The sequence below is a fragment of the Bos taurus genome, chromosome 5 (genome assembly GCF_002263795.3).
Source record: "Bos taurus isolate L1 Dominette 01449 registration number 42190680 breed Hereford chromosome 5, ARS-UCD2.0, whole genome shotgun sequence".
NCBI lineage: Eukaryota > Metazoa > Chordata > Mammalia > Artiodactyla > Bovidae > Bos > Bos taurus.
Window position 1 is genome coordinate 45,501,691 of NC_037332.1, and position 27,617 is coordinate 45,529,307.

Below are 27,617 nucleotides of genomic sequence, written 5' to 3' on the forward strand. Positions count from 1 at the left end.
TGTGTGGGGGCTTTCTCTGCTTGTAGCAAGTAGGGGCTGCTCTCTAGCTGTGCTGCACAGGCTGCCCATTGTGGTGACTTCTCTTGTTGCAGAGCACGGGCTCTAGAGCACAGTCTCAGTGGTTGTGGCACGTGGGCTTCCTTGCCCGGTGGAACTTTCCTGGACCAGGGATTGAGCCTGTGTCCCATGCATTGGCAGGCCGATTTCCAACCACTGGACCATCGGAGAAGTCCCGGGACATTTGTTCTTCAATGATATGATGAAAAGTCTGAGACTTTCATGAGTCAGTGAATCATAATTTCCCCCACAGCTAAAATTTGTCAGTTGTTTACAGCAAATAATTTCCAAATTGTAAGACTACATCATCAGAAAGTGGAACTCTGGACCATGCCTCCAGCAGTGGAGCTGATGAGGCTTGTGCCATGGTGATACGGACCACACTCTGAGTCAGAAAGTTCATTAGAGGACTGGGGTTCAAATTCAGCAATTGATAGAAGAATCCCTCTGTGACATCCATGATGTGTCAGATTCTTTAACTCAAGGACTCTCAACAGGAGTCATGGAAAAGAACCTTCAGATGACTGCAGCCCTGGTCATCTCGATGACAAAATCCTCATGACAAATTTTAGAGCCAGAATTTTAGAAATGATATGAGATAACATATGTTTGTTGCTTTAAGCTTCCAAGTTTGGGGACAATTTGTTACATCTAACCCAGGTCTCCCGCATTGCAGGTGGATTCTTTACCATCTGAACTACCAGGGTAGCCCTTGTTGCATAGCAAGAGGTGGCTAATAAAAAAAGAAAATAGTGAATTTATATGGTAGGTGGTGTCTGCAGTTGCCAGGGTGGATGGGGGGGGGGGCTTCTAGAGAAGGAGTTTTATAGCAAATATCTGAGGGATTTGGGGTGATAATAATGTGTCAATGGGGGTTTCCCTGATGTCCCAGACAGTAAAGAATCTACCTGGAATGCAGGAGACCTGGGTTCGATCCCTGGGTTGGGAAGATCCCCTGGAGAAGGGAATGGCTACCTACTCCAGTGTTCTGGCCTGGAGAATTCCAGGGACTGTACAGTCCATGGGGTCACAGAGTCGAACGTGACTGAGTGACTTTCATTTTCAGTGCGTCAGTGGAGGTTCATCAGTGGTAACAAATGAGCCATTCCGGTGTGGGATGTTGATAATGGGGAACCTAAGCATGGGGTTGGAAGGTATATGGAAAATCCCTGGGAATGAAAAATTGATCCTAAAGACGGGGAGAGAGAAAGAAACCCTGAAGGAGGTGACAGAGTGAGTCATGTGCATATCTGGGGAAGATTTCTCGTTAATCTTTCTATAGCACTGAAGTCATACGGAACTTACTTCAGTTATTTGAATGTACTATTTTCCTTTTTAACTCCTGGTCTTCCCACATGTTATTTCCTTCACGCAAAACTAAGCCCTCACCCCCTCCCTGGCACCCCAGGCCACCCCACTCCCATTGAGACCTCGTTTAGCCATCAGATCTTAGCTTAGATGCCACTTCTTCATATTTCCCTAGTCTGGGGGTAAGTACACCTGCCTTGTACTTCCTGTGTCCCTCATCCCCTCACCCCCACCCCAACACACTTGATACACTGTAAGTGCTTGACATACGTAAGATGATGGCCTTTTAAGATGATTGTTGTTCATTAGGTATATTGTACCCTGTAAAGATAGGGCCAGATCCATGACAGTGATAAACATGTCCAACAGAGCAATGGACACTTCTTTGGAATCGATGCATATCTACCCAACTCATGAAGAGATTCTGCTCCATCACCAAACAGCCATCACATCAGTCCTCTGAGTCTCTGTTTCCTCATCTATAAAATACCTCTCTTGGAAAATCCTCCAAGATTGGTAAGGGTCACAAATGGGCCATGCAAACCACCTAGCAGAGTAAATTCTATATAGTATGGGTCACAGTCTAATGATAAGAATTTGTTCTTTTACAAGACAGTTCATTCTATTCTATTATCAAGAAGTTTTATTCAGGAGAAAACTGTTGCCTTAAAACTGGGCATTAATACCTTCTTTGGGTAAGCCCCATTTTAATTTTTCAATCCCAATTAGATTTTAGAGTACAAGAGTCAAACATTAGCCAAATTCTTCTTTTCTGCCTCCCTCCCTCTGTTCCTTCCCTCCTTCCTTCTTTCTCTTCTTTTATCAGGTTTATTGAGATATAATTTACGTTTAGTAAATTGCATCCTTTTTCAAAGCACTGTTCTATGAATTTTGACAAATGCATGCATTCTTACTACCTCCCCCACACCCTAGTCAAGAGATTTTAACTTTCTATTAATTATCTGTTGATGACAATTCAAAGCAGTGTACAGTGCTTGTGATGCTTCCACTTCTGCTAAAATGGGATTCCCTAATTTCAAATGATTCTGCCTTATTCTCTCAGTGTTTGGGGCATGACATCTAAAGGGGTGCCTGTGTTTTGGGCTGAGTCTCTGCTAGTCTAAAAGGTTGATATTCCAAAGTCATGTTACCCTGCATTTGGATTCCTTTGTGTATGTCTCAGAGCAGAAGACTGTGAATGGTCAAGGATAACTCTTTAGCTTCACTTGGGGCCCTGAAGGTCAAATTCCTTTCTCTTCTCTAATAGAAATAGAAAAAGGAAGATAGCAAGATTTATAACAGGAGAGATTTTTAACAAGAAATTTGTACATGTTTCTCACTATGATCCTGCCATTTAAGATGGGTGTTCTCTTGCTCTTTGCATACCCCCTGCTCAATCAGTGCCACTTCACTTACACCCTACTTACCTGACTACATTTCTGTCTTAATCATAGAGCTGAATCAGTAAATGCCTATGTACTTTCCCCCGGCATCAGTTTATGATTGTTCTAAACTTTAGATCAGAAAGGTTCCACTATGATAGCTTATCAAAGGGGCAGTGAAAGGTCTGCTCTTCTCCTGGTTTCCCTGGTAACCAATGTGTCAACCTGACATCATTCTATAACTGGCAACCTACCCCTATAACTGGCTTGCTCCCCATAGTGAAGCCTTCATAACATGGTGGGGTGTTGCTCCAGGACCGTGCTTCAGACAAGTAAGATTCCTGTCCATTCAACCATCTACGTCTGTCGATGACTCAGGGCTCTTTCTTCGGTCTTGAGGCTGGTCAAGCACAGGGCTTGTAGACCTACAGGGTACAGCCCAGCACTCACCTTGCTCTAAATTTCTATCATATTTAATGTCAGCACCATCTGTTATTTTAATGTTTCCAATTTGCTACTTCTTTCTGTTTGTCTCATTGACTCAAATATAAGATGGGGAGTTGTTCCTTATCTTTCTTTCCTCCTGCGTAATGAGGACTAGACCAGCGTCAGGCACACGGAAGTCATTCAATAAATGCTCTTGTGAGAGACTGACTCGTGGAAAGAAGTGACTTTTAGTAAATTCATGGAAAGGTTTTAGGTGCCCATATCAGGATTTCAGGACAGAACCTCTATCAGAATGTCAGAACTTTTAATTTATTTCAAATTAATTCAGTTAATTTAAATCGTTATGATGAATGATGCTTTTGCCAGCATCTAGCAACTTCGTGTGACAAATATAGACATCTAGGAAAGTGGATTATCTCAAACGATCAAGGTAGAGTTTTGGTTGTGGGTGTGAAAAAATGAAAGAAGGAAGCATTTGTGGCTCTTGAGGTTAAGTGATGCTGGCTTCCAGTTCTTTCCTTCAATCCCCTTCATCGTGTATGTCATTGTCGAGAATACTAAACCACCAGGGTGATGCAGGGGAATCCCATAGGCAAACATGATATTAGAACAGGTTCTCAGAAGGGTCTCTGGAAGAGATTTTCTGGACATCCTGGCTACCCAGTAGTGTGTGAAAGTTGCTCAGTTGTGTCTGACTCTTTGCGACCCCATGGACTATACAGTCCATGGAGTTCTCTAGGCCAGAATACTAGAGCGGGCAGCCATTCCCTTCTCCAGGGGATCTTTCCAATCCAGGGATCGAACCCAGGTCTCCCACCTTGCAGGGAGATTCTTAACCATCTGAGCCACCAGAGTGACCCATAGTAGTATGGGTGCTATAAAGTAGTATGCATGCTATAAAGTCCCCCAAGTCAATCTGGTGCCAAATAATGCAGTCGTACATTCTGGGATCTTATGTGAGAATATAAGAAAAATCCTCTACTCTATCTCAACTACAGTGAATGCAGCCAACCACAAATATTTCCAAAGAAGTCACAGAAATTTTAATGTTTTAAGAAAGTCAGAGGGTCAGGATAAGGCCTAGATCAACACATTCATAAGAGGCAAAGAAAGTTGCCCAGAGACACGTATCCAAACTCTTTCCTCTACAAGCCGGTCTTTTTGTATCAGCTTCCCACCAGTCATTCCTTTGAGCTAAAATGTTAAAGACTTATGCAAAAATGCTTATTGGCAGTTAGAATTTCTTAGCTATTAGTGCTTAGATTAGTTAGCCATTACTGTCTCAGTTGCTTCCCTTGTGGCTCAGTAGTAAAGAATTCGCCTGTCCATGCAGGAGAGGCAGGTTCGATCTCTGGTTTGGGAAGATCCCCTGGTGAGGGAAATGGCAATCCACTCCAATATTCTTGCTTGGGAGATCCCATGGACAGAGGAATCCGGTGGGCTACAGTCCACAGAGTCAAGAAGACTCAGACACAACTTAGTGACTAAAAAACAACAACAACAGTAACAACAAATTGTTTCAAATAATTACCTGCTGCTACAATGGGTAGTGGAAACAATTTTTGATAAGGTTTGGGACAGGAGGTAAGGTCCAGGGCACGGCATGTTTCTGCTGAGGCTGTGCCTCCACAGCTGAAACGCTGGGCACCCTGCACAGTCTGGGTTCAACATAAGGTGGAAGAGAACAGGTCTAGTGAAGAAGGTGAGCTGTGGCTGCCTTTGTGGGTTTGTTATCCAGCCAGGTTTGTTTGCCTGAGCGCAGCAAGACAAAATCCTGAGGTGCCAGGGTTTGGAGCAAAAGCAGGGTTTATTCCCAAGGCAGTCAAGAGAAGAGATGGGAGAACAAGTATCAGATCCCCCTCCCTGAAAGCTGGGGGCTCAGGGTATTTATGGGATGAGGAATGAAGCTGCAGAGTGGTCTGAGGCATGGGAAGCCTGGGGAAAGGTGATTGAAAAAAGGTGCAGTGGTTGTGGTTCTGGGCAGGTGTAATTAAGCTCCAGGCTTAAATGTAGAGGTGCTTAGCACCATCTGAGGGTGGAGTTTTTGGCCTCTCTAAGGTCAAATGATCATGAGTTGATCCTCACGCATGTCCAGTTGGAGAGCTCGTGGTCCTAACTAGTCTCAACCAGTTCAGTTCCGACTAGACACAGCTGATTTCACGTTCCTGGAAAACCACTTGGGCAAATATTGTTTAGGCTACAAGACACTTGGAGGACACGCAAGTCTTAAAATGAGCTTGAATAGTGAAGGCAGGTGAAATGGATTTGACGAACAATTACTCACAGCTTCAGTTTTTCATCTAGAGTGCCCTCAGGATGGCCTGATAACTGTGCAGAGAGTGGGAAAGCTGTGAACCTGGGCAGTCTTTGGAGTTGGGTCACTCTGGGGGCATATGTGTCTGCACATGGTGGTAAGAACTGGATAACTTTTGTGATACATGAAGACAGCATCCTTTTTGAGAAGACTTCTTTGAGTGAAATTCCAGGTCTGATCTTAGCTCAGAGAATGAACCACAGCGAGGCTGGGATCACATAGGTGCAGACTTTATCCTTCACAAAATAAGGAAGGGGGTGGTTTGTTCCTTATCTCCTTTCTATATCCATCGCACTCTTACTTCCTTATCATTCTCTCTCAATCTCTGCACCTAATGTAGAGGGAGACCTCCTATTAAAAATACTCTCTTGGTTCAGTTTGAGTAATCATGTCATTTGTTGGATGTTATGTAGGATAGCCATCACCTCACTTCTTGTTCTTTTCATTTTACTCCAGGCCATGCCTATAAAGTGTTGGAGAATATGTGCATGTATGTGAGAGAGAGACAGACAGACGGACTCAGACAGACCACAGTATTTAATGGAATTACAGGGAGAAGCAAATAAAAACTGACCTGTCCATGCTCCCTGCTCTGGTGGAATCGACCATGTAGTTGGGGAGATAGAGAAATAGTCAGGCAGTTTACATTCAAATTCACATGTGCCATGATAGGAATGAACACAAGGTACCATGTGACTTAGTGGAAGAGAAAGTGGTATAGATTCATGGATTCCAGGAAGCTTTCTTTGCTAACCAAATCTTTGCTTTGCCTGGATCACTAATACCTGAAATCCTATCATTGGAGATGCATTTAGCTTGACACCTCACTCTGAGATAGCATGAGGAGGGAAAAAACCCTTCATTAGCTCCAAAGTTGTCATTGTGTAGCTGTGTGACTTGGAGAAAGTTATTTCGCTTTCTGATCCTCGTATTTCTTCTCTGCAGAATTTGGAATAACATAATTTGAGAGGTTATTATGAAAAGCAAATGAGATAAAACATAGGCAGCAGCTGAAAATTATGGTTGATACTAGTTTTATGATTTATGACTTAGTGTGATATAAAAGAGTCTGGGGAAGAAGTTGGACCTAGAGAGATGGTGAATGAAATGATGTGGAAAGGAAGAGTCGAAGGTCCCAAAGCACCCTTGTTTTATTCCACACTTTTGCTTCAAATCAATTCTAACTGAAGATAGTAGTTTTTGAGAAATGCAAACAATTGACCCCGTTATTAATGAGGAAAAGGAAAGAAAGACTAGAACGTGTGACTCAGTCATGCTGTCCACAGATAAACCGCCTCTTTTCCTTCCAACAGAAACTATACTGACATCATCAAATGTCCTTTCTTTTTTTCTCAGTCTCAGGATCTGGCAGAGTTTCTGAAAGCCCAACAGGGGCATATTTTCATGGTTGGCTGAGAACAGCCTGAAAATGTCTAAGTGGTTAGCAGAAAAAATCAGATTCAGAGACCAAGATGAAGCCAGGTTAAAGGATTTTAATTCAATTCTTAGGGACCCCCAAAAGAGAGCTTTTGGGTGGGGCTGGAGGATTGGGTATGGGGAGAAGAGCCCAACAGTGAACTGCGAGGGGTGTTTGTATGAAAGAGAGTTTAAAAGGTCATGTCAAAGATCTTCCTCAAGCAAGAACGTCTCTTGTCCCATCCTTGATGCTTTTGGATAAAGTCCTGCCTTGGGGTCAAATTCAGCATAAACAACTCTCCTCCAGGCTTCCCTCTGTTGAGAACGTGTGGAGATGAGGACAGTCTACACTGAAGCTGAAGATGTCTGTTTTCATTACTCAGTTGCCTCCAGATGTCTGAGTGTCTGAGTAGAAGGGTTTTGGTCTTACTCAGTTCACGCTCCTTCCCAGGCTCGGTTGAGAAGCTGTCAAAGCAACTAGAATGTTTGTTTTCTAGTAGTTTTCACTTAGCAGATCTCTGTCTTAGGTGAGAAGGTCAATTCTATGAGGACAAAATCCAGGAGCCAACAATTCCCTTTTACCCCTCTCTCCAAAACATATAAGCTCTGTGCCCCCAGCATGCCATTCTTATCCTTTCCCCCGACTGCACTCCATTCCACAGGGGAAGCCATGTTTCATCTCTATTCCAATTAGTTACCCATCCCATCACCCCATCCACTTCTGCCCCCCTACCCCAGTCATTTCAGCTGGAGTAGAGGAGGAGTAATCCCTGAGAATAGAATGGAATCTGTTGGGCTCATGGAACAACTAAAAGGAGAAAGTTGGTTAGAAGCCTTTGGGCTGCTGAGATACAATCAATGGCAGCAGTCTAATGATTCCTTCCAAAGCTTCTAAATTTGGCCGAAGTTTCCCTCAGAGTCACCGTTTCCTATTTCACTGATCTCTTTCTCCTAAGTGGCTGCAGCTTCTCAGGGCCCCCCTCCCCCGACATATGGCACCTCTACACTCTGGATATGCCAACTGTTAGGCAGACCATTCAGGCTGATCACCAGCACTCTATGGGACTATGCCTCACAGATCACTCGTTCCTAAAACACTTTAAGTAGCTGACATTTTTTTTCTTTATACCGAATTGTCTGAAAATATTAAATAGTTTTTTTGTCACAAACTCAAACTAGCATTAACTCTCAAGTATATTTGGCTTCTGACCATTCTCTTCATTGTTTGCTTATTTTGTGTTTTTGAAAAGTTTTAAAATTTTATTTATTTAACATTTAACAATTTTATTTATATATTTTTGGGGTATGCCACAGGATATGTGGGATCTTAGTTCCCTGACCGGGGGTAGAACCCACACCCCCTGCAGTCCTAACCACTGGCCTGCCAGGGAGTCCCTGTCTTCACGGTTTCTTATGGCACCAGTACCCCAGCTGTTGCTGTCACAGTCTCCTAGCTCGTCTCCTTGATGCCAGTTTCTGCCTCTTGGATTCATGCTCCGATAACTCTCAGGCTATCTTTTTAGGTTATTGCTTTATACAAGTCCCTTCCATGCACAACTGTCTGTACATGCTAAGTCACTTCAATCATGTACAACTCTTTGAGATGCCACGGACTGTAGCCTGTCAGGCTCCTCAGTCCGTGGGATTCGCCAGGCGAGAATACTGGAGTGGGTTGCTGTGCCTTCCTTTAGGAGATCTTCCCACCCAGGGATCCGTAATGGCTCTCTATTGCCCACTGTCTCAAGTTCAGACTGTTCTGGCTGGTATTCAAAGCTGCTGTTACACTACATACCCCCACCTCGCCTTTGCCACCATTTCTCAAACCATTCCATTCTAATCTAATTGGTCATTTCAGTTCTATCAGCCCCTTCACCAGGGTTTGTTTTCCCTCTCATTTCCTCTCCTTAGGAAACCCTCTTCCATTCTTTAAACTGATCGCAAAATTAATAATATTAACCGTTTTACTCAGATTCAACATCTTGCAGTCTTGAATGAGTTTCCAGTATCAGTTTCTAATCAGACACCTCTACTGGAATGATTATAATTCCATTATAACATGTTTTATTCCTTTAATGTTAACTTGTAGGTTAATACTACATAGAATATTATTTTTCTCTTTGAGTAATCACCATCTGCATTATACTCTGAGTGCTCCGAAAGCAATAAATTCACCTTATTCATTTGTGCACCCCTAGTGTCCGTCCAGTGCCTGGGACATAGCACTTGAATTAAAAATGTTATAAAATCAATTGTGTTAATAGGCTTCTTGAGGTCAGGGCCATGTCTTAGTCATTTTGCATCCCCCAAAGCCCAAGACAGTACTAGGCACATGGCAGATATTCAGCTGTCATTATTACACTGAGTTCTGAAGATAAAGAAGTAGGAATTATCATGCTTGGAGAGAGTATGTTTGAAAAGAGACTAGATGTAGGATGTGTAGGATAAGCTCTAGAAATCAACAAGTATGGCCTTGGCTTTGTCCATAACCTAAGAAGAGAAACCTGAATAGAGAGTGAAGGTCAAGCCTTCTTGAGAAGTATAGAACTGAACAGAAACAGCCCTGGAAATTATTGTCTGAATTAGAGAAAATGTGGACAGGGTCACTGCTGAAAAGGTGTCACTGATTCTGAGGAATAGTGATGTTAAAACTTTCATTACTGGAACATACACATAGAAAATTATGTTCTAAGCACAGTGCCACAGAGAACCTGTGCTCTTATGGAGCTGATGTTACAATGGGCAAATGAATAAGTGAATAAATAAAGCAGATTCCCCCTTTTCTCATCCAGCACACATTACTGTCGCTGCTCTACTTCCTGGTAAGCCTCACTCAGATATTTCCTCTTTGACCCATTCAGCTGTATGTTTCCACTCGTTTGTTACTTATTGTTAACTCCCCTCTCTTCTAGCCTTTTAAGTATTACAATACTATTTCCATCTGGTTCTTATATATAATTCCCTCCCTACTCATTGAAGGGCCTGTAGGTACTTCTAATTTCTCTAAAGCTGCATTCATGAACTAACATGAGGTCAATTTCAATTCTAGTTCTCTGGTCAGTATTTAGTTACTTCTTATGTTTCCTCTCAAAAGTACTTCCTCACACTTCAAATAAATCCTAAGGCTACTAAACCAAATTACTATGTTAACTATTACTGTATTTTTAAAAAGTATTAAACATGGGTTCAAGAATCCTGACTTGGTACTATATTCTAATAGAAACAAAACAGATATTTGTTAAAGAGACTGAAATAGATTAGCTTAGTTTGCCTGGTTGTTAAGAATTTGGAAGTAATAACAAAATGGCACTTTTAAAACATATTGCATTTCAGACTTGCCACTGATTTAGAGTGAAATCTTGTCCAACTAACCTAAATTGGTAATGCTTCACCCTATTTATAGCACAAACAGCCTTTGAATTAGGACAGAGACAAAGAAAAAGGAAAGGAGGCATTTTCTCAGGACTGACATTTGTGATATTTTAAAACCAAATTACCTCAGAATTGGAACTGTATTTTATCAGTTGGATTTTAACAAGTTCAACAGGGTCAAGAAAACCTAGGAAAGGTCTAGTTTACTTGGCCCACAATTTTCCCATTAGAGACTGAGAAAGTTTGGTAAAACTGCATTAAGATACACAGAATTTTCAATATGAATTTTTAAAGCAACATTTTAAAATACAATTTAAGCTGGGTAAAAGATTGTGAGAAAAACTGATAATCCTAAAATTGATTAGAGAGTTGGGATAAAAGATTCACAGATAATAGGTAAGTAGCAATGACTTTGAATATCTGGTGGTATAAGCAAGTGTGAATTAGGATTTTTAAATAGTGATTTACTAGTTAAAATAATCAATGAAAAGAGAGACTGGGATGGATCTACAGATTTAAAAAAAATCTATGCTAGTAAAGGACAGACATTAAGAAGACAATGCCAAATTCTGTGATTATGCCCTAGAGTAGTGAGAAATTGCATAAACATTACTTTCTTTTATCATTTAAGTCAGTTTGAGTACTTGGTATTACTAGAGAGGGAACTGTACTCATTTATATTATGACATCCCCGTGGGTAAGTTCCCTTTAAGATGAGGTAAAGTACAGACTTATAGGGTTTAGTCTTCAGGAAGGAGAGAAAGGTGCCTATGGTTGACAAGTGTCTTTGTGGGTAAAGTGTTAAGAAGGAGGGTGGACACGGTAGGAAGTTGTCCTGGGTGCTGACAGGGCTATATCTTCGAACAGAACTGAAAAGCAGAGAAAGTTCATGTTTAGGGACCCTAGCTAGTCTCCCAGGGATGGCCGAGCCTGGTGGGCTGCCGTCTATGGGGTTGCACAGAGTCGGACACGACTGAAGCGACTTAGCAGCAGCAGCAGCTAGTCTCTAGCTTGTTCTTTGCTGGATACCTCTAGCTCTCCTCTCTACTGACCTTGAAGAAAACCGCATACTCATTTTGTTTTTAGGAAATGAGCATCCCATAATCTCTGTCTCCAAGCCAAGTTGGTACTCATTCACCACCAAGGGAAAGTGATTAATAACAGCTTAATATCTTCTACTGTGATGTAGCTGGGAATTAAAAATATAACCAGACCTCAGGGAGACAATTTGGAAACACTATCAAAGGTTATAAAAGAAGATCTTATTTATGTAGCCGAGAGATGGTAAATGCTCTGGAATGGGATGAATTCATATTCTAAAGATGCTAATTCTCTCTGAATTAGTCTTTAACTTAAACGATATTCTAAAGTTTCTGCAGCATTTTTCCAGGAACTTGACAAGTCTGTTATAAAATTTATGTAAAATATATGCCAAAAGTTCATGAATAGCTAAGCCAGCCTTGAAAAAGTAGAGAAAAGAGGGTAGACGTCTAGATATAAAGACTCAGTAATAAAAAATATGGAACTGGCTCAAAAACAAAAAGAGAAAACCAAATAAATCAATGGGAAAAAAGCAGAGAGCTCAAAGATAACTGTTTATTAATGAGAAATTCACATATGATAAAGGATTCACTGTTTTAGTAACTGTGTTGGGAAAACTGTCTCATTAAGTGGAAAAAATAAAACTGATCCCCTACTTTCCATCATATACAAAAGGCATTAAAAACCTGATTGTGAAAGGCAAAATTATAGGGTGAAAACAAGAAAAGACAGAGAAATATCTTTGTGACCTAAGGATGAAGGGAGACTTTCTACACAAAACCTTGGCAAGTACAAATCATACAATGAAAAAAAGAAATTTAAGATGACATCCAAATCACATTTTCTGTTCAACAAAGGAGAAGTAGACAAAGTTAATAGGCAGGACACAAATTGGGAGAAGAGTTTGTTATGCCTACAACCCAAAAGAAAATAATACATAAAATATATAGGGTACATTCACAAATTATCACTAACAATAACAATGAAAGACCAAAGCCCATTAAAAAAATGGGCAATTGATGTAAACAATCGATTTATAAAAAAGGACATAGTGGCTGAAAACATATGAAAAATGCTAATTTTAGCAATGAGATGCCTTTTTAAACCTCTAAAAAGACCTGAATGATGTCATGTGTGTGCGTGTATCTTAGAAAACAGAAATATTACTTCACTGATACGAGAGAATAAATATTGACTCTGCTGTGTCTAGTAAATGAGGTTATGTCTATGGCCCAGTAGACCTATTCCTGGGTAACTATTCAAAAATACTCTCTGCGTAACTATTTCAAAAATACTCTCCAAAATTACCATTAAAATGACTTGGATGCAATGAGGTTGCTTAGTGCTGTGATGTCTGCAGAGCAGTGAAGCAGAGGTGGTTTACAAGTAATAAGTCATAAAACGTGGGAACCAATAATAAAACATGGAGACACAGGATAGAATGTCATGTTAGGAACAGGACCTACACACAGCAACACAGGTTGCAAGAACACAGTGTGAGTGAAAGGTTAAGAAAGAGAACCATTTCTATAAAATAAAAATGGCACCCCCACTAAACAGCAGTTTACAAGGATGAAAATATATTTACAAATGTATGCCAAATACATGAGAGCAGTTGTTTATAGCAGGCTTAGGGGTGGTGGTGGATGATGGGTGCAGAGGGAAGGAGAACAGTGAGGGTAGCAGCTCACACACACACACACACACAGAAGGAACCTCATATGGAACAACACTCATGTATGTTGTACTGAGGAGTTTGATGAATACAAAACTTCTTACCTGAGCTACCTAAAGTCCTGCTTCTAGAGAGATGTGTACTTTAAAGGAATGGACTGTGGATTTCCAAGCATCGGCCAATGAGTCAGGAAGGAGTATAATCGTGTATCAGTGAATATTCATCATTCATCACCTGCCATGTGTCTGGCACTGTTCTAGTGTAGTAGCCACACGTTCTGGGAAACAAACTCACTCAGAAGGACAATGCAGATAGTGGAGTGCAGTTTATTACACCGGCAGGCCCAAGGCAGAGTCTCCTCTTAGCCAAGGACCCTGACCAGTTTTTCTGAAAACCTTATATACCCTAAGTTTACATGCCCAAACCCACCTCCCCAAATTCCCTGAAACTAGTCTGAACAAAGGAAAAGGAAGATACAATCAAAGTTAACCCTGATTCATATGCCTTAAGCCTAGGTAGTTCAGTTCAGTTCAGTTCAGTTCAGTCACTCAGTCGTGTCCGACTCTGCGACCCCATGAATCACAGCACACCAGGCCTCCCTGTCCATCACCAACTCCCAGAGTTCACTCAGACTTATGTCCATCGAGTCAGTGATGCCATCCAGCCATCTCATCCTCTGTCATCCCCTTCTCCTCCTGCCCCCAATCCCTCCCAGCATCAGAGTCTTTTCCAATGAGTCAACTCTTTGCATGAGGTGCCCAAAGTACTGGAGTTTCAGCTTTAGCATCATTCCTTCCAAAGAAATCCCAGGGCTGATCTCCTTCAGAATGGACTGGTTGGATCTCCTTGCAGTCCAAGGGACTCTCAAGAGTCTTCTCCAACACCACAGTTTAAAAGCATCAATTCTTCGGCGCTCAGCCTTCTTCACAGTCCAACTCTCACATCCATACATGACCACAGGAAAAACCATAGCTTTGATGAGACGGACATTTGTTGGCAAAGTAATGTCTCTGCTTTTGAATATGCTATCTAGGTTGGACATAACTTTCCTTCCAAGGAGTAAGCGTCTTTTAATTTCATGGCTGTAGTCACCATCTGCAGTGATTTTGGAGCCCAAAAAAATAAAGTCTGACACTGTTTCCACTGTTTCCCCATCTATTTCCCATGAAGTGATGGGACCGGATGCCATGATCTTCGTTTTCTGAATGTTGAGCTTTAAGCCAACTTTTTCACTCTCCACTTTCACTTTCATCAAGAGGCTTTTGAGTTCCTCTTCACTTTCCACCATAAGGGTGGTGTCATCTGCATATCTGAGGTTATTGATATTTCTCCCGGCAATCTTGATTCCAGCTTGTGTTTCTTCCAGTCCAGTGTTTCTCATGATGTACTCTGCATATAAGTTAAATAAGCAAGGTGACAATATACAGCCTTGACTTACTCCCTTTTCTATTTGGAACCAGTCTGTTGTTCCATGTCCAGTTCTAACTGTTGCTTCCTGACCTGCATACAGGTTTCTCGAGAGGCAGGTCAGGTGGTCTGGTATTCCCATCTCTTTCAGAATTTCCCACAGTTTATTGTGATCCACACAGTCAAAGGCTTTGGCATAGTCAAGAAAGCAGACATAGATGTTTTTCTGGAACTCTCTTGCTTTTTCCATGATCCAGCAGATGTTGGCAATTTGATCTCTGGTTCCTCTGTCTTTTCGAAAACCAGCTTGAACATCAGGAAGTTCACGATTCACGTATTGCTGAAGCCTGGCTTGGAGAATTTTGAGCATTACTTTACTAGCATGTGAGATGAGTGCCATTGTGTGGTAGTTTGAGCATTCTTTGGCATTGCCTTTCTTTGGGATCAGAATGAAAACTGACCTTTTCCAGTCCTGTGACCACTGCTGGGTTTTCCAAATTTGCTGGCATATTGAGTGCAGCACTTTCACAGCGTCATTTTTTACAATTTGAAATAGTTCAACTGGAATTCCATCACCTCCACTAGCTTTGTTCGTAGTGATGCTTTCTAAGGCCCCTTACCTGAGGCAAATTTGTTGACACCTGTTTTATTACAGGAGGGGGCCTCCCATACACACTTTTGTACGGAGAAGAGCCATGGGACTGTGGGGTCATCCTGAGTCTGAGCAGAGCCGTCGGAAACAAGTCCACCCAGGAACAGTCAGTCTCTAAGATCCACTTGGAGAGTGTCTCTTTAAGTGTCTGGTTGGTTCCTTCCACCATCCCAGAACTCTGGGGCCTATATGCTGTATGTAATTTCCACTTGATGTTTAAAGTTTTGCTTACTTGTTATACTAAATCAGCTATGAAAGCCAGGCTGTTGTCCGATCCAATGCTGGTAGGAAATACAAATTTGGGAACTATCTCCCTAAGCAGGCACTGGGCTACTTTTGATGCTCTTTCAGTCCAGGTATGAAAAGCTTCTACCCATCCCGAGAACATACATACTATGGCCAGCAGGTAATGGTAGTGTCAGTGAGGTTTCATTTCAGTGAAGTCCACTTCCAGGTGTTCAAAGGACAGCGAGCATTTTACCTGAATCCCTGGAGGTTTCTGTCTGTGCCAGAGGCAGCATTGACCTGTGAGCAGGCAGTGCAGTTCTGAGATTCTGTCCTTTTGACAGCTGGAGGGCCTGGATTAGAGCATATAGTTCAGCCGGTTGAGTGGACCAGTGTGATGGCAGAGAGCTAGCCTCAACGATGGTTTCTTCCATGACTACTGCGTATCCCGACAGTCCTTGTCCTTGTTTCACCAGGCTGGTGCCCTTGGTGTACAGAAGCAAATCTGGGTCTGGGATTGGCTGGTCTCTCAAGGTCTGCTGGCATATTTCCTTGCAATCATATGAGGGCCCACCTTCTCCCATAAGAAAGAGAGTGACCAGATTCAGGGCCTGACAAGGCTTAGTAGTAACATGGGTGTTCTCACATAATAGTCCCTGGTATTGAGTAATCCGGGATGTTGACAGCCATTTATAGGGGTCCCCTCGCAGGAGAGTGTTGACCTCACGCGGGACTTTTATGAACAAATCTTGGCCCAAAGTCAGCTTGGTTGCCTCCCAGACCAGTAAGGCAACTGCAGCAACTGCCCGTAAGCATCCCAGCCACCCAGTGGCAATATTGTCCAGCTGATTAGAGATAAGTCACCAGTCTGTCCCATGTCCCCATAATCTGGGACAACACTCCCATAGCCACCTTGTCCTTTTCAGTAAAGAGTAAACGGCTTAGCAAGGTCTGGCAGGCCCAAGGCGGGTGCTGATGTGATTGTACCAGGTTTGAGTTCTATTACCAGTGGGACTTGTTTTGCACTGGAGGGCAAGGGGGTGGGTTGTCTTCCACCCAGGCCTCAGGGAATTGTTGAGTTAACACTCTCTCTTGACTGTTTAGCCCCTCCAGTTTCCTTGCTGGGAGACTGTGCAACCTCCATTCATCTTCAGGGGTTACTGAGAGGAAGAGTAAATAGGTGGTTGAGCCCACTCGAACAGTGGGTCTTTCTTGGGGAGAAAGGTCACTTGTGCCCCCAATTTAGACAGCAAGTCTCTTCCTAACAGGTACTGGGCATTCAGGGATGTATAAAAATTCATGAGTCATTTGGTGTCCCCCTACCTGACATTTTCAGAGTAGGCTAGAGATACAAAGGCTGCATTTATCACCATCTGAGACCCAGCAGCCTCTGGCTGGGTCTATTGGCTTATAAAGTCTATAGGCTTCGCACAGTCTTTCACAGAACTCAGAGGGTGATTCACTTTCCCTTTGAATCACTTGGGAGGGTTTTGCGATACTCATAGCTTTTTGGGCCCCCCTCTTGAGACCTTGTAAAATAGTCACCTGATATCTCTCCAGGTGGCCCCTCCCTTTCTCTGTGTTACCGTTCCCATTGGGCCTCTTATCGGGGGTAGCTAGTTTTGCCCACTGCTGTAGGTTTGCAATACCTTCAGGTGCCATTTCTCTTAACCATTTTCTGGCCTCAGGATCCTGTGTCTTTCCTCAGTGCTGAAAAGGGAGACTAGTAGTTGGATTATGTCATCCTATGTAGGGCGGTGGGTTCGAAAAATAGTCTCCATTAGCCTAATCATGGCTTGTGGCTCCTCTGAGTTTGGTGGAGCGTGTCTCTGCCAGTTTAATATATCGGTAGAGGAAAATGCCTGGTAATACTAGGCTACAGGGGGCTGATGGTAGTGCCCCATGCGTCCTGAACCGGAGGCTGTTGTAGCTCTCTGAGGGGCATCTGTAGCGGGGTTCTTTCCCCCTGTTCCTTGGCAGAGTGCAGCCTCTGTCTAATTGCTGTGTTTTCTTCCCCCTTCCCATCAGTACTCACCGGGAGAGGTGGATACAATCTAGGAGGTCCAGCTGAGGTGGAGTTCTGGGGGCATTGACCAGAGGTCTCCACTGCTGGGATTGGAGCCTGCCGAAATGGTGGCTCTACGAACTCCGGGAGAGCTGGTGGAAGAGCAGTGGCTGCTGCAGCAACTTCACCTGGCCCTGGATGGGGCATTAAGGCGGACTCCGGTCCTGGTGGAGCACTGGGAGGCAGGCACGTCATTATCCAGTATGGGGGAGGGGTCAGGTCATCCCAGTCCAAATCCTGTAGAATTTCCTTTTTTATCATCAGTCAATGTTTGTGCCATTAATATTTTTCCCTTTCCCTTCTGGATACAGAACCTTGTCCAAGTAGGAGGGTCTTGAGCTAACCCTAGCCATGAGTCAGTATATGGATGTTGATCCAGGTGTCCTGGCTCTCCTGTGACTACTGTATAGACTGCTTCCACTATTTGTAAGTTCATGGTGTCCTCTGGTGGCCATCCTACTCCCACAGGGGGCCATTCGACCTCACAGAGTATGTGGAGGCGGTTAGGCTTCATCTTCACCCCATAGTCTCCTCCAAATCCCTTCTTTAAATTTTTAATCATGCGCTCCAATAAAACTGCCTTAGATTCACTTCCCCCCATCTTGCTTACCTTCTCGGACCTTCTTCTACTTTTCCTTTTCGTTCTGTCTACAAAGTTCTCAGTACCCTATGTACTTCTGATATTTCCACTCAATGACACTTGAATTGCCATTCTGCCTCCTTCCTAATTGGGGTGAGAAGAGTCTTACCTGGCCAGATCCCAGAGAGAGATGGGGGATTGGCATGTCTTCACCTGCCGGTCAGCACAGCCAAACCAGAACACCACGTGGTCCAAGACTGTTTCTCCTTTAACTTTTAAAGTTCATTCTGCCTTGGTGGGCTTGATCAGGTGCGGATGAAAATACAGATGGGTTAAATATCCCATGTCTCAGGCCGTCTCCGGAAAAGCCAATTCGTACTCACTTATGTATCCCCCTCCTTCTAGCCTGACAATTCCGAAGGGGTCAAGAATTTCATAGCAGATGGGACACCTCCTTGGGGAGGGCAGAATACAAGCACAAAAAAACCAAGTTTCTTTTCCTAAAAATCCCCTGGCAGTTGCTTGGTAATAATTTTTCCCAAGACGGCGTGGACACCACCTCCTAAATGACCTTCACAAATTTCCTTCCTGAGCTCTAACACGCTCATCAACTTGTGTACCAAGCAATCGTTGCCACCTGCCTATTCCAGCTCCTGTGGGTCTGTGCCCCTTCTAATCCCTCCCGGGGGTGATCAGGTCCCCTCTCCCACCCTACCGGGTGGTTTCCTCCTCACCTGAGCACTCAGTTCCCCTGCTGCCGTCCACTACTTGCTAACATGAAAGGTCCAGGCATTGAGAAGCAGAATCCTTCCAGAAGGGTGAGGCACCTTCCCCCCTCTAGAAGATTCGAGCCGCAAGGCTTTGGAGTAGTCCCAAATGGGACTTGTCTCCTCAAAGTGAGGAGTTCCCCCGCCCATCAAATGTTGTAGCCACACGTTCTGGGAAACAAACTCATTCAGGACAATGCAGATAGTGGAGTGCAGTTTATTACACTGGCGGGCCCAAGGCAGAATCTCCTCTTAGCCAAGGACCCTGACCAGTTTTTCTGAAAACCTTATATACCGTAAGTTTACGTGCCCAAACCCACCTCCCCAAATTCCCTGAAACTAGTCTGAACAAAGGAAAAGAAAGATACAATCAAAGTTAACCCCTGATTCATATGCCTTAAGCCTAGGCAGTTAATAGTGGACAATTATCAATAGGCCTGTGGTCATACCCCAATAAGCATAATAGAATTTATGATTCTATTCGGTTACACAGATAATTAGGGTATTCTTTTAGGCAACAGAGAGTCGAGGTATGAGCCCTGGGGCTCTTCCATCCAGGGTGCCTGGTTTTCCAGTTGGTATGTCATTTCCACAGATACTGGGCATATAGCTCAAAGTCCACTGTCCAGCCCAAGATGGAGTCCTGCTTTCAAGATGGAGGCTGTTCTGTCTGTTTCCTCCTTCACTAGGTGCTGGGATGGTGTTTGAATGAGACACAAAGCCTGCCTCTGGCTGGAGACTAGAAATGGTTCTCTTTATTAATCTTTCACTCACACTCTGGTTACCCCTGGCCAATCTGCATTAGGCCAGGCAGATTGTTGCATGTAGCTAAGATCAACCATGGGTACAGTCTATCTGTCTTGGGTCAGGGAGCATGATGCTGCGGCTGCCCTTTATCCAGTGTGGCTTCTGGGAGAGACTTGAAAATTCACAAAGAAATAACTTTAGAGAAGACACATTAATAATCTGTAATTATTTAGCACACACATGTCTCTATGAATAGTTGTTTTCACAGAAGCAGTTTTATGATGTATCTACTGTCTCTCCTAATAGCACATACTTGTGAGACTCCTTGTATGATGGTTTGGAAATCCACCTACAGCCCTAGAGCAGACTTTCCCCTTAGTAGGCTTTGTCAAGCTCACTAAAATCTAAGATCTTGGCTCCATTAACACTATCTTACTAATGAGATGATTGTTCATCAGGGCCACATAATGAACAATGCATGTATTGCTGCTACTAAAGACTGGTTTGCAATTTTCTGACATTCTATTTTTGTTTCACAACTATTTATTCCTTATACAGGAACACTGATGAATCTGGCAAGTAGCACTGGGTCAAACCCCAACAAAAGAAGGCAATTCCCAAATTACCTCCATGCAGGTTCCCAAAGACACTTAGTAACTTATTTAATCTATTTATCTATTCATTCAATATGCTCTTACTAAGTCCTTCCTATGTATACAGCACTGTTCTAAGTGCTAGAGATACAAAGATGAAAGAGAGGGATAGACTTTTCTCTAAGAGCATATAATTCAATAATGTCAGAATTTATTTTCTGCTGGGAACAAAATTATGTATGTTTGTAAGGTTCCCAGGCAAACCAACAGAAGCCTAATTTAATCCATTATATAGTTTAACTCTATATAGAGAACTAAACTATGCATAGAGTTAAGAGCTTAACTCTTAACTCGAATGCTAATATAATTATATAGCATTTTGGACAAAAATGGTCATATCATATATAGCAGGAAATTGGAAAAGAAGAGTTTTCTCATCTGGCATTCATGAATCAGCTCAAGCAAACTTGTACAGTGGGTATAATGGTATGGTTTTTATGTACTCTCCCTAACCTTCCCTTTTAATTACCTTCCCAAATGCTCAGTGTTCTCATGCTGTCTTAACTCTTCACTGTGTCTCCTTGCCGAAGGCCTGTGCAATCTCATAAAATGCTCAAATTTCTACAATTATTCACATGCCTTCTTTGATGCTCCTGATCCACGCTTGTTGCAAAAAGAAAAATCTGATCAAACTAATCTGCACGAATTTACATTCCTTCCCGTAACAATAGATCAGGGCCCTTGTTCCCTCTTCCCACCTCCTTGGGAAGGTTTCAGTTTTAGGTATTATTTAGAGTTCAATGTATTTTAATAAAAACCACCTGTAATCATTAAATTGCCAGATTCTCTTCTTTAGACTTTCATGTATATAATAAAAAGTGTTATAAGGTTTTTGGAAACCTTTGGGGGGGGGACTTGTGTGTTGTTTAGAATGAGTGCAGGTAAAATGAACTACTTGACTGTATTCTTAAAATACTTGCATGTTAAGACAAATACTGATCAGATTGTTCAGCATTAATATTTTCAAGTTTAAATTGGTATTGATTATGATTTAATGAAAAATTTAAGATATATTTGCATCTACTGTAATTGTTTGGTCACTTAATGCCATAGAATGGGAGGAAAATTATGTTAGCCAATACTGCTACTTTTAAAATTTAAGTCTTCTTCAGCATTCAGCATATTTTTTAAAAAAGGACATAAAATTTTAAAAAATGGAATTGTCTCCAAGCTGTCATTACTGCTTATTTTAAAGTAAAGGATATAGGTCTTTTTTGTTTGATCACCTCTAAAGAGATAAGAATCTATGAAGCTGCTAGGAAAATGAGTCCGTGACCAAAATGCTTACTCACTACAGGAGATCAGAAAATTTTAAACTAAACCTGGAATCTACAAAGACAAAGCAGTCATTTTCTTTGAAAAGTATGTAGGGTTTAGAAACTTTCTGGGATTTGTCTGTAAAAGCACGCCCCAGGCCTAATAGTGACGTTTTAGGGAAATGCTGGCGTATCAAGGTGGGAAGGCTTGGAGGTGGTGCTCTGTGGGCTCCTACGGTGGTTAGGTAGTTCTCAGAAGACAGCACTGGAAATTAGATAATTGCTGATGTCATATTTTTCACACACACAATTTGGTGTCCTGGGGGCTATAAAAGCAGCAGCTTCTACTTTCCTATCACAAGCAGAAGCCTCGATACAGGTAAGTCCTCCAACGAACTTGGTAGGATTGGCTTGCTGGGTCTATTCCTTCTGGATACTTAATTTTTTCCCTTAATGTTGATTTTGTTTCTCGTTCTCTTGATACCAGGTTCTTCTTCCCTAGTCACCCATTGCTCAGGTTTGCTTTGTCCACGATGGCTGCCCTGCAGAAATCTGTGGGCTCTCCTCTCAGGGACACTCTGGCCGCTGGCTGCCTCCTTGTCATGGTGCTGTGCGCCCAGAGAGGAGCGGCTGCACCCATCACGTCGCACTGTAGGCTCAACGAGTCCGACTTCCAGGAGCCCTACATCTTCAACCACACCTTCACTCTGGCTCAGAAGGTACTCATCTCAGTCTTTCTCTTTTGCATCTTATCTACTTGGAACCTGAATAGTTCTTAAAATTTCTTCAGAGGACATCTAAGATCTTTAACAGATGAACATTAATCGCTGCTGGTATACCTGTCATCATTTTCTATGTCTCTTTTAAGACTTTTTGGAGATCAAGCTTTACCTCAAGCCCTTCCATTTGCCCGTTAGGAAATGTACATTCAGTTTTACCCCCAAAGGGGCCATGTAGTAACCCATCTGACTGTTTATGGTTCCCTTTACTTCTCTAAGCATTCTTTTAGTTTTTGAAGAGAAAGAAATTGACATTTTTGAGCACTTACTATGTTATGAGCTCTATTCTAGGAGCTTTAAATCCATTCTTTCTTTTTTACTGAAGTATAGTTCATTGACAGTATTATTTAAGTTCCAGGTATACAGCATAGTGATCCACAATTTTTAAAGATTATTCTCCATTTATAGTTATTATAACATATTGGCTATATTACCTATGCTGTACATTATACTGTTCTATCTTATTTTTTAAATTTATTTTGAAGTATAGCTGGTTTACAGGGTCATGTTAGTTTCCAGTGTACAGCACGCTGATTCAGGTCTATATATATATATAAATATACGTACATATGTGTATATATAATATATGCATATTCTTTTATATATTATTTCCCCTTATTGGTTATTATAAAATATTGAGTATAGTTCCCTGTACTATTTAGTAACTTCTTATTAGTTGTCTATTTTATACATTGTAGTGTATATATGTTACTCCCAAACTTCTAATTTATCCCTCCCCTCAACCCCTGAGCATCATTTTAAACCCATGCACTAAAGAATCCTTTCTTTAGTCTTCACAGTGCTGCTCTGGGAAGAGGGGACAGAGTACAGCTTTGCTTACAGACATTTCTTCTAGCTTTATGATGTCCAGGCACTTAGTCTTTTCTTTTCTTCTAGGCTAGTTTGGCAGATAACATCACAGATGTTCGTCTCATTGGGAACAAATTGTTCCACGGAATCCATGTAAGCCATAGGCATGATGCCACTTGTGGTTACTTGGAGTGGTGGTGAGGATGGGCTGGGTCTTGTGGATGTCGCCTAATTTGAGCCCTGCTGTTTCACTTTCACCAGCAGGTGACGAAGCGCTGCTACGTGCTGAAGCAGGTGCTGAACTTTATTCTTGAAGAGGTGCTGTTCCCCCAATCTGACAAATTCCACCCCTATATGGAAAAGGTGGTGCCCTTCTTCTCCAGGCTCAGCAAAAAGCTAAGCCAATGTGTAAGTTCTTCTCCAGCCTGAGTCCAATCCTCCCAGTGCCTGCCTTTCCTCTTTCTTCTGTGTAGAACCCTCTTCCTTCCCACCCCAGTGCCCCTTCCATGCTGGTAGTGAGAGGTGCCTCTGTCACACCATTACAGAAATCATTTGGCATCACAACCTGTTTGCTTTTGCTTTAACTGAGTCACATTTTGAGTTGATTGTGATGGGCAGGGTCTGATAGACCACAGGAGGCTCATTTGTCCCTGGGAAAAAGCGATTTGGACTCTGTGAGATGAGAAAGGTGTTGGGAGCTGTAAGGAAAAATACCTATTGGTGCAAATGGATTCACTGAATATAAGTTGATGGAGGGAGGGGATGGGAAAGAGAGAAAGGGAGAAACAAGATTTAATATTCGGCAGTGGGTGGGTGGATGAAGACTGCTGCCCTTTTGATAATGGAAGTGACAAAATCAGAGGTGCATGAGTTTGATGCCTCTGAATATTGAAAACTAAGAAAAATATTTTGGTGGAGTAGGCTGAGCAAAAGGGGCCTACTATTTATTGAGGAGGGCCCTGTTCACATAAGATGTTTTATGTAGGTTTCTTGTTCTGAGCCCATGTTTTTGATGAGGTGCCGTTATGGTTTTATTCTTGACAGGATTTGCATAAACCACTCCGCTCTTTCCACAAACTTCAACCTCATTAGGGTTGCCCAGAGGTGAAGTGAGGTCCCGTGTAAGGGAAATGACTGGATTTTGGTGTCCCAGGGAATTGAAGAGGTCAGAAAATCTAGGTCACTATTGATATCTAGGTCATTGTGGGCAAAATTGCTAAGAACTTTAATTCCAGATGAATTGTAACATACTTCAGTTAGGAAGGCTGAGTTTCAAAATCTTCAGTACAACAATGTTAAACTTGTTACTCTCATTTCCATTTTGTAGCATGTTGAGTCTGACAACCAGCACATCCAGAGAAATGTACAGAATCTGAAGAACACAGTGAAAAAGGTACTACTAACAACTATTAGTACTAAATCATTTGATAGAAGAGACAAATATTGTTTTTCTTCCCTTTCTTTCCTTTTTTCTCCCACGTCATGATTTTTTACTTGACTCTCCTGCCATTGGGTTGATTATTCAGGTGCACATTAAGTATAGATGTGTCTATGCTATGCTATGCTAAGTCACTTCAGTCGTGTCCGACTCTGTGTGACCCCCCAGACGGCAGCCCACCAGGCTCCCCCATCCCTGGGATTCTCCAGGCAAGAACACTGGAGTGGGTTACCATTTCCTTCTCCAATGCATGAAAGTGAAAAGTGAAAGTGAAGTCGCTCAGTCGAGTCCGACTCTTAGCGACCCCATGGACTGCAGCCTACCAGGCTCCTCCATCCATGGGATTTTCCAGGCAAGAGTACTGAAGTGGGGTGCCATTGCCTTCTCCGTAGATGTGTCTACATGTTTATAAGTCAGTTTCCAAATTTTGCAAATTCTAGAACTGGCTGGGAACTTAAGACATTGACTTATTGTCACCCATGTGCTAGGGATGGCCAGTGTCAGAGTCAGAATAGACTGCAGGACCTCTGAATCCCATCCAGGCCAGAAGTGCTGGATATTATACTTAGTCTCATTAGTTCTTAGGGAAATTTTAGATACCTACTGATTCATTTAGTCTGAAGAAGCATTTGTTCAAAACCCAAAACTGGGTAAAACTTATTTGAAAGAATTTTGAAGTCATTCACATGATGATGTAAAACTTGAGAAATATACCTAGAACAGCCATAATAAAAGAGCTGGACTTTCACATAGGATGAATTTCTGGAATGGTTTGATACTTATATTTAACTATTAAAATACCCAGCAGCTATTGGTTTTAATTTAAAAGTGAGAGTGAATGTCCCCCCAGTCTCTTTTACACAGTATCAAATAGAATAGAAATATTACTATTAGTAATGGATTCATTGTAGGGAAATGAATGTCCACACCGGAAGCCCTCTTTCTTCCTCTTTCCTTTTCCTTCTTTCCTGGTCTATTCTTTCCCTTGACAATGTGCTAATGAGCATCTATCTGATATAGTTTAGTGTATATTTTGACAGAGAATGATATTGTCGGGTGGCCTATTTGGGGGGAAAGAACAACAGGGGAAGGCTCAGCTCAGCTGCTGTGACTCATCCAAAAACCAGAGCTACCATGAGCAGCAGCAAAAGTGAGGATTTGGTAGGCAGGTACAATTAAACCTCAGAAACAAGAATGCTCTGGTTGATGGAATTTTCAGTAACAAGCATAACCTCAATTCCCCCTTTTTTCCATCTTGATTTTTTAAATAAAAAGTATCTCTTCCTGAATGTGATTTAATGAACATTGTCAATGTCTTCCTTTGATAACTTAAGGATTTGTTTTTTTCATTGTGAAGATAAATTCTCTTGTCATAGAACGATTAGCTAGACACAGAGGGCTGAATATTAGCATGCCATAGCCAAGAAGTACTTTGCATTTCTGGTGTGAAAAATTCCTCATATGAGCTTACTTTGTTGTCTTTAGAAAAGTGGAGTGTGGGAGACAAAAAGCTGATGGTGATTTGTGTGGGAAAACAGATTTTAAAGCTCTTAATCCATTTTGAAGGAATTGACTTACACATTAGCAATCAGTTGCCATGTGGATGAGTTGTTATGCTTTTTTTTTTTTTTTACCCTGTAGTTTCAGAAAGCCTAGTGAGAGAGGAATATTATTTAGAGAAATCTCAGCATGCGTAAACACTGGTCAGCACTATGAAATGGGAGGGCATCTTGGGGGGATAGTAATCCCTTGTCACTGAAGAAAAGTAGAAAGCAGGCTGTAGCAGAACAGAGAACAGATAGTAGAATTGTTTATCATCTTGGGAGTCTTTGAGATATTAAAAAAATATCTCTTGTCGTTATGTCAAAGGAAGTATCGAAAGGTGGAAAGATGGAAGAAAGCAGGAAGAGAAAGACCAAAGTCTAGAGGACAATGATGACTTAGGGTTGCTGTTTTCTTTGAAATAATCTTGAGCACATTTAATAGATTAGACAAGTTTCAGAGGAGGGGATTTAGACTTGTGTTCCCTCTCCCATGGGGTTTAAAAGACTTTTGCCTACTACTTGGAAGGAGGAGGAAAGAAAGGGTGTTAGACTGTATCTGGCCTTTCACTGTTAAAGCAACTAGATAGGAGACATTTGATATTTCCCCCACAAAAGTGAAAACTTGTTTTCCCCACCTTGGTCAAGAAAGTGGAAACAGAAATAGTCCACATGTTTTGGTACATGTGGTAGTTTTGGTTCAAGACTATTGGAGTTGAGTGGTTATACTAACTGATTGGTCACAGCAGTCATGGGACTCAGAGGCAGGGCAAGGAGGGGTGAGTGGTGCTTGGGTCCCCCAGATCCCCCAACAGCCTCTACCTGCTTGCTCTGGTTCAGCAGTGATTTAACACATCAACCAGCTGAGACTGATGCCCATAGGTGCCCTCTCAGATCAGGTCATATATTTTGAAAAAGGGTATTATCACTAATCTTTTATAAAATGTTAAAACTTGGTTTCTGTTCCAACAACCTAACCATCTCATCTCTCTCTAATTTGTTTCTCTTTAGAAAACATGGTATAAATGCTGAAATACTTGTGTGTTCTTATTTTCACAGCTTGGAGAGAGTGGAGAGATTAAAGTCATTGGAGAACTGAACTTGCTGTTTACAACCCTGAAACGTGAATGTGCTCAAGTAGACCAAGGCTGGAAAATGGGTTACTAACCTTTCTCACCTGCTAAACAATAAGATCCCCTGAGGTTTTATCAAAAGGAAAAGGGGGAGCCAAACTCCACAGTCCTGTGTAAATTCTAAAAAAACCCCCGACTTAGCTTCAAAATGAGAACAATGTGACTTGTATCCATACGATCAGAAGCTAGACCTTCCAAGCATATTAATAACTTTTTATTGTAGTCAGTGTTTTATACACAGAAATTTAACTATTTCCCCACAAAAAAGATTACTTTCTATCTCTTTAGAAAAAGCCCCTAAATAACTTCATTTCCATAATCAATACTTTATATTTATGAATTAATTTATTGTTATAAGTACATGTCTTATTATTTATGTCACTTTATAATATGGGTTTATTTATGGAAGCATTATAAAATATTTCTACTTAATTATAAGGTGAATAGTAATATTTATGATAATAATTATGGAGTTATGTTTATTTAGTCTCAATAAACACATCGATATCCTAAATCTTGTGGCTTTGTGACTTTTTTCCCCGTTAATGTTTTCAC

The 27,617-nt window shown here is 41.9% G+C and overlaps 1 protein-coding gene across 2 annotated transcripts; it reads left to right on the plus strand.

The window, feature by feature from the left end:
• The first annotated feature begins 3,009 nt into the window (after positions 1–3,009).
• Positions 3,010–27,576, plus strand: IL22 (interleukin 22). Of its 2 annotated transcripts, none has more exons than XM_059886224.1 (6): positions 3,010–3,079; positions 21,849–22,080; positions 23,038–23,103; positions 23,212–23,358; positions 24,278–24,343; positions 26,989–27,568. In XM_059886224.1, exons 2-6 carry the CDS (start codon positions 21,895–21,897, stop codon positions 27,094–27,096), a joined length of 573 nt encoding a protein of 190 aa, XP_059742207.1. In that variant the 5' UTR covers positions 3,010–3,079; positions 21,849–21,894; the 3' UTR covers positions 27,097–27,568.
• Positions 27,577–27,617: the final 41 nt, after the last annotated feature.

What these genes read in the sequence shown, in the direction of transcription:
- IL22 (XM_059886224.1), top strand. Translation starts at nt 21,895, where the DNA reads ATGGCTGCCCTGCAGAAATCTGTGGGCTCTCCTCTCAGGGACACTCTG. An exon ending in AATTGTTCCACGGAATCCAT is followed by an intron (nt 23,104 to 23,211) that starts GTAAGCCATAGG and finishes CACTTTCACCAG; the next exon opens with CAGGTGACGAAGCGCTGCTA. An exon ending in TGAAGAACACAGTGAAAAAG is followed by an intron (nt 24,344 to 26,988) that starts GTACTACTAACA and finishes TTATTTTCACAG; the next exon opens with CTTGGAGAGAGTGGAGAGAT.